At 41.5% G+C, this 14,121-nt stretch overlaps 1 protein-coding gene across 2 annotated transcripts in view; it reads left to right on the forward strand.

Annotated features, from left to right (window-relative positions):
* LARGE1 (LARGE xylosyl- and glucuronyltransferase 1) overlaps nucleotides 1–14,121 on the forward strand; it is a 285,215-nt gene that overhangs the window by 241,030 nt on the left and 30,064 nt on the right. For both annotated transcript variants that reach the window (XM_075050827.1, XM_075050826.1), the window contains one exon: nucleotides 8,272–8,427. In XM_075050827.1, the coding sequence (XP_074906928.1) occupies nucleotides 8,272–8,427 (156 nt within the window). The remainder of the gene's footprint in view (nucleotides 1–8,271; nucleotides 8,428–14,121) is intronic.

Consider the following 14,121-nt stretch of genomic DNA (forward strand, 5'->3'; position numbering starts at 1 on the left):
GACACATAAGCAATTTCTTCAGCTGAACTGGATTTATTCACACTGCTAAAATTATCCCCTAAATACTGAATCGAGGATGAAATTCTTTGCTGTGGAAGAGAGGCCAGAGCCTTATCTAGTGCACATAAGCCCCCTGGTTTCAATAAAGCTCTTCCCATATTCAGCAGTTAAAGAACTGGCCCTCAGGCAGCATTGTTAAAATTCTTCACACAATTTAAAAAAAAAAGCATAAACCAATTAAAGTTGTGAATTTGCATTATGAAAATTAGCAAAATTCTAGTTCTGAAAAGAAACCGGCTGGTTTGGTATGTGGTCCTCAAAAAAGCAACAAATGTCGTTAGCCCAAGTTAGAAAATATACTCTTAAAATCACCAAAGTTAGTCAGTTCCATGGCATTTTATATTAAATGGTATGACACAACATATTTGGCACATCCTGTATTTCATGGTAAGACTGAAATAAGAAACAAGGTAAAAGAAACCTCCAGGGTAAGAGGGAGAGAAAGACAGATTGTGAAGTTTGTACTGGAGGATTAAGAAGGATAGCATAGGAAAGAAGGAAATGCAGGGACAGATTTAAATTCCAAGGTAAAGCTGGCCCAGTCAAGTATTCCTCAGTCAAACCAGACTGCATTCCTCATGTCAGACTGAAAAGGCACTGATTTAATTCCACCTGGCTCAAAGTCCATGGGATTTGAAGATTTGTCATCTCTTGCACACAACATTGTGTCAAATAAACTTAGACCCCCCAGGGCTGGCTGCTGTTCAAGTGCGTGTGTGTATACATATTTATATATATATGCACACTTCTGTGCTGCTTTGTTCACATTTGTGCAAACATAGGATGACCAGCATACTTTGCAGGCCTGTGGAGCACTTGAATATTTCATACTTCCTGAAGAGGATTCTAATCACTTTTTTCTCTTTATAGTCCTCATTAAGTTCCATCCCTATCAATTTTATTGAATTTCTTTTTGTGTGTGTGTGCTGTCTTATGTTAGAGAAGGTCAGATGTTTGACTACTGCTGAACTCTACTTCCTTGCTGCAGCTGAGCAGCGTGTACAAATTTGGAAGGACTTGCACATGGAGATCTTTCAGAAAAGGCCTAAGAAGAATAGAAATATTTATAACCAAGTTCTGCATTGTTAGTGACCACTAGTTTTATATCCATCTAAAGTAACATCAAAATAAGACTACTTTATTATTTTTATTCATCTAAATGCTTACTTACCTCCTGTGTCGTCTTATATAGTGCTAAAGGCCACACTGTACACAACTAGACTGAAGTCTGTGGGCTTTGTTCTGCTGTCCGTGGTGTATGGAACCAAAATTTACGTAAACAATTACACTTGCAGATATCTTTCTTTCCCCATCCCAAAGGTACCTGTATTAAGGATGCATCAGTCAAGAATGTCTTGAAATAAACAATTTTAATAGAAAACAAAGAGTGGGCTAAGAGGAAGCAGGTGCCCTTTAGTTCTTTTTGCCAAGTGAGCCAACTGTAGTCTCCAAAGGCCAGAGGTGTTTATTTTTACATGGCATTTGTTATACCTTGGAGAAACGCTCAGGAGTTGTTATTGAAGACTGGCTAAAAGATGGGGAAGTGCTAATAGTCATTCTGTGTAGGCATCCACTGTCTATCTTGCTTAGCTCAGCTCCTCACGTGGTCCCCAGTAGCCCACACTGTCGATGGGCAAGCGTGTGCTGTAGGACCAGGGCTTGCTGGGCTTCGCAGCCCGTGGGGATCTGCTGGAGCTGAGGTTCATTTACGCATTACTTTTGCTGGGTTGGGCCCTGTGTTTGCTTTCCTTTTTGGTTGATAGTTTCTTCCTGTCTGTAAGGAAATCTCAATTACTATGATTTGGCACAAACCAAATGGCAAGAAAAATCCTATGAAAGAAGGTAATGAATTGTGATGCCTCTGACAATGACTCATGACCTCATTGAATGAGTCAGTCATGAAGAGAAGCCTGGTTGTCAAGGATACAGCTGCTGTTTACACACAGAGAATCTGGTAATTTACAATCGCAAAAATCAGATGCTGGACTCTTCAATGGGAATGTATCAAATTATTAGAATTTACCCACCCCCCCAGAAACTAGCAAATGCTTTAAAACCTGTTGATGACTTTTCAAACTGGTTTTGAACACAGCTGATACTAAATTAGCAGGTAGATAAATAATTAACCTCATAAATCCCCCATTCTGAAATTGTGTTATGTGATTCACTGTGTCCTCCCTGGGAATGTCCTCCATACCAGGATGGCTTTGTGAGATTGCTTACAAAAGTTTGAACAGCTTCTTGTCCATAACCCAAATACATCATTTCAGATCTGCCTCGAACACGACCTATTGCACCTCTTTCTGTCGCAGTCCCTGAGTCACCCCATGCCGTCCAAGCACTTCAGCACTGATCTGCAGCAGTTCTGGCATTCTGCTGCCTTGCACCTTTTAATGCCAACCAAGAAAGAGCTGCGCTGAGAGGAGTAAGGGCTCAAGAGGGCTAAACATAGTCCTCCTGTCGTGGTTTCAGCCCAGAAAGTAACAAAGCAGGGCACAGCCGCTCGCTCGCTCCTCCCCCTCCCCACTGGGATGAGGAGAAAATATAAAGAAAAGCTCATGGGTCAAGATAAGGACAGGGAGGGATCACTCACCACTTATGGTCACAGGCAAGAGACAGGCTCAACTTGGGGGAGAAACAAAATCAATTTAATTTACTACCAATCAATCAAAACAAGGATAATGAGAAGTAAAACCCAACCTGAGAACACCTTCCCCCCAGCCCTCCCTCCTTCCCACCTCAGCCCCACTCCCGGTTCTCTCCCCCTCCTCCCACCAGCGGCACAGGGGAATGGGGAATGGGATCCGCTCATCCCACCTCGTCTCTGCCGCTCCTTCCTCCTCAGGGGGAGGAGGACTCCGCACTCGGGCCCTGCTCCACCCGGGGGTCCCTCCCATAGGAGACAGTCCTCCATGAACTTCTCCCGCATGGGTCCTTCCCACAGGCACCTCCTCCGGCGCACCTCCTTCTTCACTGACCTCAGTACCCACAGAGGGATTCCTCTCACATCCCAATCCCCCCACTCCCTGCAGGTTTTCCCTCTTAAATCTGTTCTCCCACAGGTGTTACCACCGTCACTGACAGGCTCGGCCTGGGCCAGCTGCAGGTCTGACTGGGAGCCGTGGAAGCTTCCAGCAGCTTCTCACAGGAGCCAGCCCCACAGCCCCTCCCCTGCTACCAAAACCCCGCCACACAAACCCAAAACACCTCCTTTGAATTGAACATCGGAGTCAGGAAGGTGCTTTCACTCTGCCAAAAAGGGAGCAGTGGGGTATTACAGAGGTGGTTTTAGGGGTGATTTTGGAGGCAGGAGGCCTCTCGTTAAACATTGGTACAGGATTGGAAGGGAGAGCTGCAAATCCTTTTGAGGAAAAATTGAGAACTTTGGAAAGTAGAAGGTGGGGACAGTCTGTCAGCTTACCACCATACGGCATAGGCAGTGAACTGGGGAGTAAAGTAATCCCCGGGACCACGGGCACCAAATGGGGCAGGGCAGGATTTGTTTCCCACATCCAAAAGCAGTGCCTGGGCCTCTGGGTTGCTGGCTACTCCTACGTGAGTCTCTTCCACTTATGTAGTTCAGAAATAACACTCTGAAACCTCCCTGATGACATTTCTGTGAAGTATTTGATCCTTTCTGAGGAAATTGGTTCTTTTATTAAACCATTCATTTCTGATAAAACACAGTTTAAAAATAAAGTTTCCAGACATCTCTAATCGAGGCATAAGTTACACATGTGGTGCTTGTTTGCAGTGTGACTTGGGGCTTATTTAAACTTTTCAATAATACATGCCTGAAAAAAGCCTATTGAGATGGCATTAAAGTGGCATATATAGGTGACTCTACTGTGCAGATTTGCTGGATGTTTAACTCCTGTTGATTTCAGTGGAAAATGTCTGGTTGCCTAGACAAGGAGTCTAGTTTTTAAGCAGGAAAGCTCCCCATCTACAAAATACTACTTTTACTGATTTACCTAAATTGTAAAGTGCTCATGGGCTTGATTAAGAATATCTGTGCAGTGCTTTGCAAAATTAAACTTCTGTAGCCTTAAATTCAAGCTTAATTTATTTTTACTTTTTACCCCTTCAGCCAGGAAAGTAGTTACATAGGTATACAGGATATCCTGTATTATCTGATTTCATAAGGGCTGAAGCAGAGTGAGAAATTATCAAGATGTGTCTTTGGGTAAAAAGTGTAAAAGATTGTGGTTAAGGAAACATTTGGCCAAATACTTCTTTTGGAGAGAGAAGATGCTTCAGGGGAAAAGCGGATAAGGGTATCTATAGAAATAATGTTGTGTTGAAGATCAGTTTCAAAGTATTTAATCTCTCCAGAGAGGACAATGCAGCTGGTAACCTAAGGAGGTTTGCTTGGATTTTTGTTTTCAGTGTATTTCCATGCAGATAACTGACGTTAGAGCCCTCTCTTACACTCCATCAGCATATAACATCCTCTGTTACCTCCCATCTCAGATCCCACTGCTGGTCTATGAGGCTCCAACTGTCTCATCATTTGAGTGCTTTGGGTCAGAACCTGGTGAATAAATGGCAACTATTGGTGCAGTTAGCCTTTTTCACTAGGTCACAAGTGTATGGAAGTATTCCAGGAGGCTGGCTGAGTGTAATCAGTGAGTGGCAACAGTTGCTGATTAACTAGGATGGTATTAACAGAAATGTACATAGCGCCAAGTTGCTTAATGACGACTAACCAAGTGTTAAATAGATGTGGAATTTTAAGTTCTGATCTTTCAGTGCTTAAATTGCTAAATGAAGATTAAGGACCGTATTTTTCTTAGTTCTCAGGAGGCCTTGATCAAGAGTGGAAGGATCTGTGGGACAGCCTGAAGGCTAGCACTGTTCCTGAGGTGTCCACCCAGATAATGGCACTGGAATTCTATATGTTCTAGCTGCAGTTTCCTCTGTAAGCCAACAGAGCTTTGGAATAGCTTAGAAACTAAGAGGCAATATAGAAGAATAAATAAACACAGTATTATGGTGCAATTCAGTCTTGGAAAGGGGATGTTGTAGTAATGAGATTTTTAGTTTCTGAATTCACCTTCTTTTTTTAATGTTGAGATAACACTTGCTTAGTCTACAAATAAAGTGGATTCTAAGTTTGACTTTTTTTTTTCTTGTGATTTCCCTGTAGTCCCTTTCCAACTGATTATTTTTTTCTCCAATCAATTCACTGTTGCCCACAATAAAGTTTCTAATGTAATGGCCATAGCTTTACCTGTGCAGCCCATTGTCTTCATCATGTACCTCACTGAAGCCTGTGACAGGCTGTGTATGCAAGGATGTCTTGGCCTGTACAGCTTCTGCTGTAGCTGATGGTGCAATAGACCAAATCTGACAGCTACAGTCAGGACTGGAGGTGAATTTGTGGGCTGACAGTGAAAGAATATGGTCTTTGGATGTAGTGTTGTATGTCAATGGTTAAGAGTTGCTTTTTGACACCTGCTGTTCTTTTTTATGCTTTCATATATGACATAATATTTATCTAATCAAGTTACATTTGAAAAGCAGCCTGCTTTTTCGCTAGACCTGTTTTGTGTTTTTTCTACCTCAGGTCATCCAGATGGTTGCATAGTTCCTTGATGTTCTTTAGCTGCATTGGCGTGTGCTGTCTTTCTTGATTAAAAAATCAGCTTTTCTGGATAGTCATCAGCTCCATTCAGCTTTTTTCAGTTCACTCCAGGCTCCCCTGACATCTGTACACATGCAGCATCCTGACACGTTTCAAATCTGATCAGATCCGAACCACCAGCTAGGCCCTTGACACTTACCAGCTTTTACACACACAACAGATTTTGAAGCACAGCAGCAAAGAGCCTCTGCGCTGACAACAGCAGTTGTCTGGTTTTGACACAACTGGGTAGAGGCATCAACACCAGGACTTGGCTGTGATGTGACATAGTGTATGTTGATGGGAAATTCCTGCAGCACCGGGGAGCCTGTCCCATAACAGTTCCTGAGTTTATCACCATTAGGCATTTCTGCGCTCATGGTCCTGAGGGTGAGTGGTCAGAGTGCTCAGCAGGGGGATAGGATGCTCACAAAGACATCCAAAAGGAAACTCGCATCAAGTGTAGGAGTAGTATGGAGAATGCACAGGTTCTTCTTAGCAAGTATTTTTTGTCCCACTTGCCAGCTTCTCAGCTTTCTTTGATCTAGTCTTAAATAAATGCAGGTTACCAGCAGACAGTTTCCATTCTATGCCTGCTTGTAAAAATGCATACTACTACCCTGTAAAACTGTTAAGCAGCCCTTTAGAAGCCCTGGGCTTCTGTTATGTGTGCCTGTTTCTCTCAGGTAGGATTCAATCGTTGAGATTTTTTGCATGCATTTAATGCCTTTTGCTGCAGTTAACTGCAATGGATGAAATATGTCAAGTTCTTTTCAAAGAAAGGAGATTTTGAAGATCCATTTTTCAGTGGAGGAAATCTGTCATCTTAAGTTTATGTCCTAACCTACCTAAAGCTCCTTTTGTTTCTGTGGTGTTCCGTATTTTCAGCACGCATTGCAGCAAGATGTTATTACACAGTTAAGCTACACTTCTGAACATATGGACAAATGTAAAACCAGCAAAGAATGTAGCATTACCTGGGAAAAATATCTACACCAATATCTACAGCTTTGTCCAAATAATGTCCCAGATTTATATAGGGCATAGATGCAGCATGATCTTGATTTAAAGTGTTCCTATAACTGGAAAAAGTGATTTGCCAGTGCATTTCTGAAATGATCTTTTTTTCCCTACAGTTGCTTTTCTGTAACTGCATGTATGGTTTTCTGACATCCTACTAGCCTCAGCAGTGAAATCCCTGGAAGGGATAAAGCTTTCCCTATCAGAAGGTATATTCGTTGGTGTTAGGTATGTAGAAGAGTGCCATAACTTTTATGGCAGTATAAATACTCAGTGCAGAGAGTATGTTGTTTGCTGAAGTTAGCACAGGAAGAATTCAGGCTGTGTCCTGCTCTTTCGTCCTCCGGTCCTCTGATTCGGCAACAGCGTGATTTCAGAGGGCTCCCTGTTCCCGTGGAGTTGCGTTGCTGACACGGAGGGAACTGCGTTCATCTGCTCTGGGCTGCTTCTGTTCTACGTGCTGCGCTTCAGCGCTGTGCATTCCCTCCTGCAAATGCAATGTTCAGAGCAAAACTTAACGCGCGGCCGGCTCGGCAGCTGGTGTTGCAGCTCTGTGGCTGCGTGTGAGTGACACGGTGCCTTCATGCAATTAACTTAATGGATTCAGAGAACCTCCGGAACTCCTAGCTTGGAAATATTCCCAAGGGAGACTTTTTTTTTAATCTCTTTAGAAGTCACAGGAATAAAACTGAATACAAAGCATTTGGTGGTTTTTTCTTAGGCCTAAAATATAGCCTCTATAAAATGAAATCATTCCTGCACACCACTTTTGGCTCCCTCTTAGTTTTTCCTTAGGGCCTCATTCTCATTCACTCTGGCAGCAGTGCAAAGTTCCCTTGAAGTAAATGAGAATCAGGCCCTTTATGTCAACATTAGAGTTAAATCTAGGCCACTGTGAGAGTCATCTCCCATTAGCAGGGGCTAAATACCTGCTAGAAATTGGAATTCAAAGGGTGAAGCATTGTACTGCATCACTGTGTTGTGTAATGCAACTGAGATCAGTCTTGTTTAAATGAAGCAATGGCAAAAAGGAAGACAGATTAAATTCAGTCCTTTTTGAAGGGTGTAAATGGGTATAGGAATTAATTTCAAGCTTTTTCTTCTCAATACCTAACCAGAGAAGAGTCTGCCTGGCTTGCAACAGTGAATCAATTTCATTAGCTGAAACAGTCATGTGGAAATCTGAGATTAATGTTTAATACCTACATCCCTGTGTCCCTCGTCCTGCCACCTTCTTCAACAGGGTCCATAACCTATCGGCTCTGTGATTAGAGTTGTGGCAGCATTTATGAGGTGCTGTATCACAAACTAGAGCAGCACCCTAACTCAAATCTGCAGGTAATCCTATGGAGGAGTTTCAAAGCACATCATCTGTAGAGTGTGCGGTTACTTGTGAAAGATATGGTGAAGCCTTCCTGATAAAATACAGAAGGAAGTCTGTGTAGTTTGGGGGTTGGGTTTTTTTGTTTTTAAGAGGGCAGTGAACTGAACACACATAAAAAGAGCAGATAAAGCAAATCTGTATTCTAACAGCAGGATGTGTTTTCTCTTTTTTTCCCACTGAGGTGATTCACTGGAACTCACCAAAGAAGCTGCGAGTGAAAAACAAGCACGTGGAGTTTTTCCGCAATCTCTACCTGACATTCCTGGAATATGACGGGAATTTGCTGAGACGGGAACTCTTTGGCTGCCCCAGTGAGGCAGACATTAACAGTGAAAATGTAAGTGGGATATCTAGGACTTGACTATTTAAAGGGTGGTTCATACAAGGCACAGGCTATGTGAAGTCTTGGAGAGTTGGTGGTGCAGGTACTGTGGCGCAGAGCGACTCAGGAGAATTGAGGTGCTAAGGTTCCAGGAGTGATGCTGTGCCAGTCATTTAATCTCTCTGTGCCTCGGTTCCTCACTGTAAAACTGTCATATTAATACTGCCTTTCCCCTGGTTTTTGTTGCTTTATTTTGTCTACCTTGCCTTTTAAAAATCCCTAACAAAGGTAACATCACAAACTGAAAATGAGGATTTGGGCTGTTCATTCCATTCGGCAATTTTACAAATCTCACCCTTAGACCTAAAAGTTTCCAGGGAGAGGGCTTGTTTCTTGCTTTGTGTTTGTTCGGCATACAGTGATGTCAATTTTGGCTATTAGATACTAATGCACAAATAATGAAGAACAAAGGAAAATATCAAGACTGCTGGATTTAGGTCTACGAGTTTTTTTGCTGTGCTGCAAACTATAGAATGAGTTAATCCTTCAAGGTACATGTAGGCTGTGAGACTGCAGTTTTTTTCTGCACTGCCCCTAACCAAACACAGCAGCATTTATGAGTATCTGCATAAAATCTGCAATCCAAACCTTTCAGACAAAGAAAATCCTTTGAAAATAGCTGAAATCAAGGGTGTTTACATACAGATGTTCTTATGTGTGTGTATGCCTTAGTATATATAATTCCAATGTAAAAAACTGTTAACTGAAACGTTTATACACAGATATATCTGAACTCCTTGTGTATAATGTGGTCTCTGGAGATTTCTAGACCAAGTACCAATTTTGGCTACGTAGGCTGAAAGGAAAAAAAAAGGAACCTGTAACATTTTATGTTATCTTCAAGAAAAAAAATATTTCTAAAATATACGACATTCTCTGTATAAAAATCAATAAAGCAAAGCCAGTATCATGTACACATTAGCAGTTAAGAAGTAATTGGCAATCAATAGCATCGTTGAGGCTTGTAGTGTTTCCATTTAGTCTGTGGATAAAATGACCACAGGAGATGCCATTCCCAATTTTTTAACTATGCACTCAGAGATTGCATAGATACATTTTAGCCCAAGACATGGCTTCCCAAATACTTATTTGACCATCCCACTGTCTTCTGAAAGAAGTGGGGAATGATGAGAAACTGGGAGAGAAACATTAACTGGGAGAGATTGAAGCAGGGGAGAGAGGGGGGGAGAGGGAGAGAAAGCGAGCCCACGGTGAGAGCAAAAGCACATGGAGAAAGAAAATCCTCTGCGAAAGTGAGAGGCTTTTAGACAATCAAGTGAACTGAATGTGATAAAAGACCACTAAGAGTCTGACAGACAGAGACATCAAGATAAAATAGAGTAGAGGGTAGGATAGGAAGAGAAAAGGTGAGTGAGACATTAAAAAAAAAACACCACAACAGAACAAAACACACCTCCATCACACTTTAAGAATGCAGGTTAAAATTATACTGAATTCACAGTATGTTGTGTGGGTTCGAAGAGCATGAATGCAGTCACAGACTTCTTGCTATATTTTGCAGAGCTCTGTACATCCTTAATAAACAGATTTATTCCAAATGACAAGTTGCTGGGGAGCAGTGCACAGTGAATGCAAGTTCTTGCTGACGAAAATGGCAGTCCTGAAAGTTTAAAATGGCTCATTTTATTGAACTTGTATCTAGATGACAGACACTGGAAATGACTAACTGTTCAAGCCTGTTTCTTATTCAAGACAAGTAGAACACAATATGGTATATGGTATGGCTTGTGTCTGAAAAAGAAATGTAACTCATTCTTCCATTTATAAATAATAAAAAAAAGAGATACTGAAAAGAATGAGCTAGACATACAAAAATACATGAGTCCTAACTTGCCAAGAGACACCAAAAAGCTAACAGCCTTCTATCAAAACAGATAGAGAAAAAATCTAACTTCAGATAGCTTAAGAGTAGTCACTTAGGAGGAGACATTGGTTTTTATTAGTTACCCTTGAGGTAAGCTCCCCTCTAAACTTGACTATGTCCTTTTTATTGTAGAATACAAAAAGCAAGTTTCAGCTTTGAGGTTATGAGGCTCAAAGAATAGGATTATCATGAAAACCACTCTTTCTCTCACTCTGTCTGCTGTAGCACATACAGTGTCACAGGTGTCCTATTAAAACACCGTACATTCCCGTGATCTATTGCAGGATAATCTTCAGAAGCAGAGCATCTTGTGAGGTGAGCTTGTAAGGAACCACTGTTTGTCATTCCTCCCAGTACAAGAACTAGGGGGGCGTGAAGTGGAAATAGCAAGTAGCAGGTTCAAAACAAAGATAGACATTTCACCCACGATGTAATGAAGCTTTGAGCAGGAGGCAATGTTGCTAAAAATATACATATGCTCAAAAGTGACTCTTCATGGAAAGAAAATCAATCGGGAGCTGTTAAGCTTTGGTGCAGAAAGTCCTTGAACCACAAGTTCAGGACTGGGGGAGCATTCTGAGAAAGCATCGCTGTACACTGGCCCTGCTTTTACACTGCTCTCGGCAGCCAGCTCACAGCTGGAGACAAGATGCTGGGCGAGATGGACGTTCAGTGCGATAAGATGCAGCCGTACATTTCCATTAGGATTCCTAAGCACATATGTTACATAAACGGCTATAATTTCTGCAAAGTCATGTATGTATAAAGTAGGAATTGCTATTTGATTTATCTTAATACCTATTATTTTTCCTTTCTTCTCTGAATTGAGACTAGCAGTCCCAAAACACAATTGGGCTTTATTATGCTAGGCATTGTTTATGGGTAAAAGGTGCTCCTTCAGCTGCCTGTGCTTCTCTCCACTGTGGACCAGTGGACAAAATGTTAGAATAGCTCTGCTGGTTTTATAGTCAGCGAGAATTACTTAAGCAGTAAATGTACTGAGCCCTGTTGTGGAAGAAGCAGTGGCTTGGTGTGAGTCTGTCACTCACTGGCTGGCTGTATCAGTATCTACTTTTAAGGACTTGTTCCAATAAACCTGTAATTAAGGAATATCATTTTTAATGCAAATATCTGTAAAACATGAAAAGGAAGTGTGGCAGTGGGTACCGTTTGGCTGGTTCTGTTACTACAAGGCCCCTTCACACTTCTCATCAGTACGGAGATGGCCATAAAATGAATGTAAATTACATATCTTCCCATTTTGAGGACCCTTTACAGTGCCAGAAAGGTGTAAAGGGGCATTAGTTTAAAAGGTAATCAGACCTTATATTAATCTCTCTCACTTTTCCTCTATGTTATGTGTGCGCATGCATGTGTGCTTAAATATATACATCTATACGCATGTGGAAGGTTTAGTACTTTTCTTTTTTTAATGTTTGATACAGAAGTATAATACCACTGACTGAATTTTAAGAGAACTAAAGGCAGTCGCTGGATCTTACACTGCATAGTCCTGATCTAGTCAGTTGTTGATCTTCAGCTGCGCCAAACAGCACTGTTATTAGGTTCCAGAATGTTACAAATGGGAATGAACAGAACAGATAGGGCTCTGAAACAAATATTGGAGGCAAAGAAATAAAGACTGGAGTGTTTTTTCTGTCTATGTAAAAATGTTTACATGTATGTCTATGTGTACATACATGTTTCATCCTTTCCTTGAAATATTCAAGCTGAAAGACCCCGTGTGTTGCAGGGACAGGCTGTGGACAGGAGCCTGCCACACGCTCCTTGCCATAGACCAGTACTGTAAGTCCCCTTTATTCAGTATGTACTAAAATGAGATTACACAGAGCAGACTCTTCTCTGCAAATTGGTATTACAATCACCCCTTTGGCTTTTTTTGCAGATTCTGGATGGGAAATTCAGAATATGAACCAAATCCTCCTGTAAACACAGCCATTGACTCAAGTGGCCTTTGGAGCACGTCCTTAGTCACTCCATCCCACTTATTCCATGCTATTTCCCCCCTTCTCACGCCTCTGTTATTTTGATGCAGTGCAGGAGATTTTAGGGAAACCCACAAAGGCAAAGCTCACAATAATCTTGAATTTGAACATTTCTTATTGGCTTTTAATGCTTATGTCCAGCATTTCATTCTAAAGGACCTACTGTAAAGCCTAAAATATTTCAATAGGATCTTCTGTGTATCAGCCTATCTCTAGAGTTACGCTATAAGATAGATATTGTGAGCCTGATTTTAGCACACAGACACACACTCAACCTTTTAGCATTCTCATAAAACTTCTTTCCTGCAGACAGCTTCTCACCAGGTACTTCTGACAAAGCATTAAATCTGAAGGTTGAATGGGGTGTCCCCTATTAGTGAAGCCTGTGTCTGGAACCAAAGCCCAGCGCAAGATCAGTGGGAAATTTATCACTGATTTCACTCAGTTTAAGAAAAGGACAGTAGATGCCCATTAGAGAAGACTTTCAGAAAACACAAGAAAAAATTCTCTGCAGATGTATATTTTCAGATTTTCAAATCAACGGTACAAAGAAACAGTGTAAAAAATCTAGTTCTCCCTGAAAACACTTGCTTAGGTGTATAGTTGCTTACCAAGTTTGTTTTTACTTACTTATTTTGTTGTGCAAACCCAGAGATTCTTAATATTAGCAAATGGCTGTGCATGCCATCTTGTAATATCCACCAGAAAAGCAGGAGATTCTAGTACCACATAGTATAAACACTACTAACAAATTTAGACATTTTTGAATGTCTAAAAATAGCAAGCAAAGGGAGCTTCCAAGTCAGTATCAAGGTGCTGAACTTGCATTTAGACTGATGCTTTGAGTACCCTTTGCTCCTGCGGAATTTCAGAATACTGCATCATTTGTAGGGCTGGGATTTAAAGTTACTATTTTGTCATGACAGAGTCTTTCTCTAGTAATAACAGATGGTATATGGCAGTTTTGAGGTGAAATCCTGACTTCCCCAGCTGTGCTGTTTCTATTATTACAACTGTTATTGTTATTAAATGCTGAGCTGGTAGCCCATCCTGTTAGTTGCCTGAAAGTTGCCTTTATACCACTTTCAGCTACTTATATTATTGTTAGATGAGGGATCATGTGGACTGGTATTTTTTCTGTCATGCCGGTATGCCTCTTTTTTTGCTTTTCTCTCATTTTTTGAAGTGAAACATGGGGAAAAAGCTTGGGGAGTTTGCCCACACCACAAGTTCTAATGACCTATTCATGGAGATACTCCATACCTCAGAGAAGGAACTGACACTTGGGCCAGGAGCACGTCTTTGCCAACCTGGTGAAAACCTAGGCAAATTACAATGCTGAAAAATCATGGTTTACACATCGTCAGTAGTGTTTTCGACTTTTTGGAGGCTCAGATCTCTGGAGACTCTTTCTTAGGAGTGCGCACGAATACATCTGACCAGATTATATATATTCCAGTGAGACAGCAGAGTTGAGCATACTGCAGGCAGGGGACCTGGACAAAGATTGGCATTTTCTGTGACTGTTTCTTCTGAATGCTTCACGCCAGGTTCTGACTGGATAGTAGAGCTGAGAGCAGGAACCTATTTGGTCTCTATTCTAAGGGACATCCATTGCCCTCACTGATGTCTGGGCAGTGTGGAGGAAGGAAAATCCAGATTCACATATAAAAGGGATGAAAGCTAGATCAAAGGCAGAAAGGAAAGAGTTAATTGAGCAGTAGGTTCTGGAGAGAGAGTGTTTGGAGCAGGAGGAGG

Source organism: Buteo buteo, chromosome 19 (genome assembly GCF_964188355.1).
Source record: "Buteo buteo chromosome 19, bButBut1.hap1.1, whole genome shotgun sequence".
Lineage (NCBI taxonomy): Eukaryota > Metazoa > Chordata > Aves > Accipitriformes > Accipitridae > Buteo > Buteo buteo.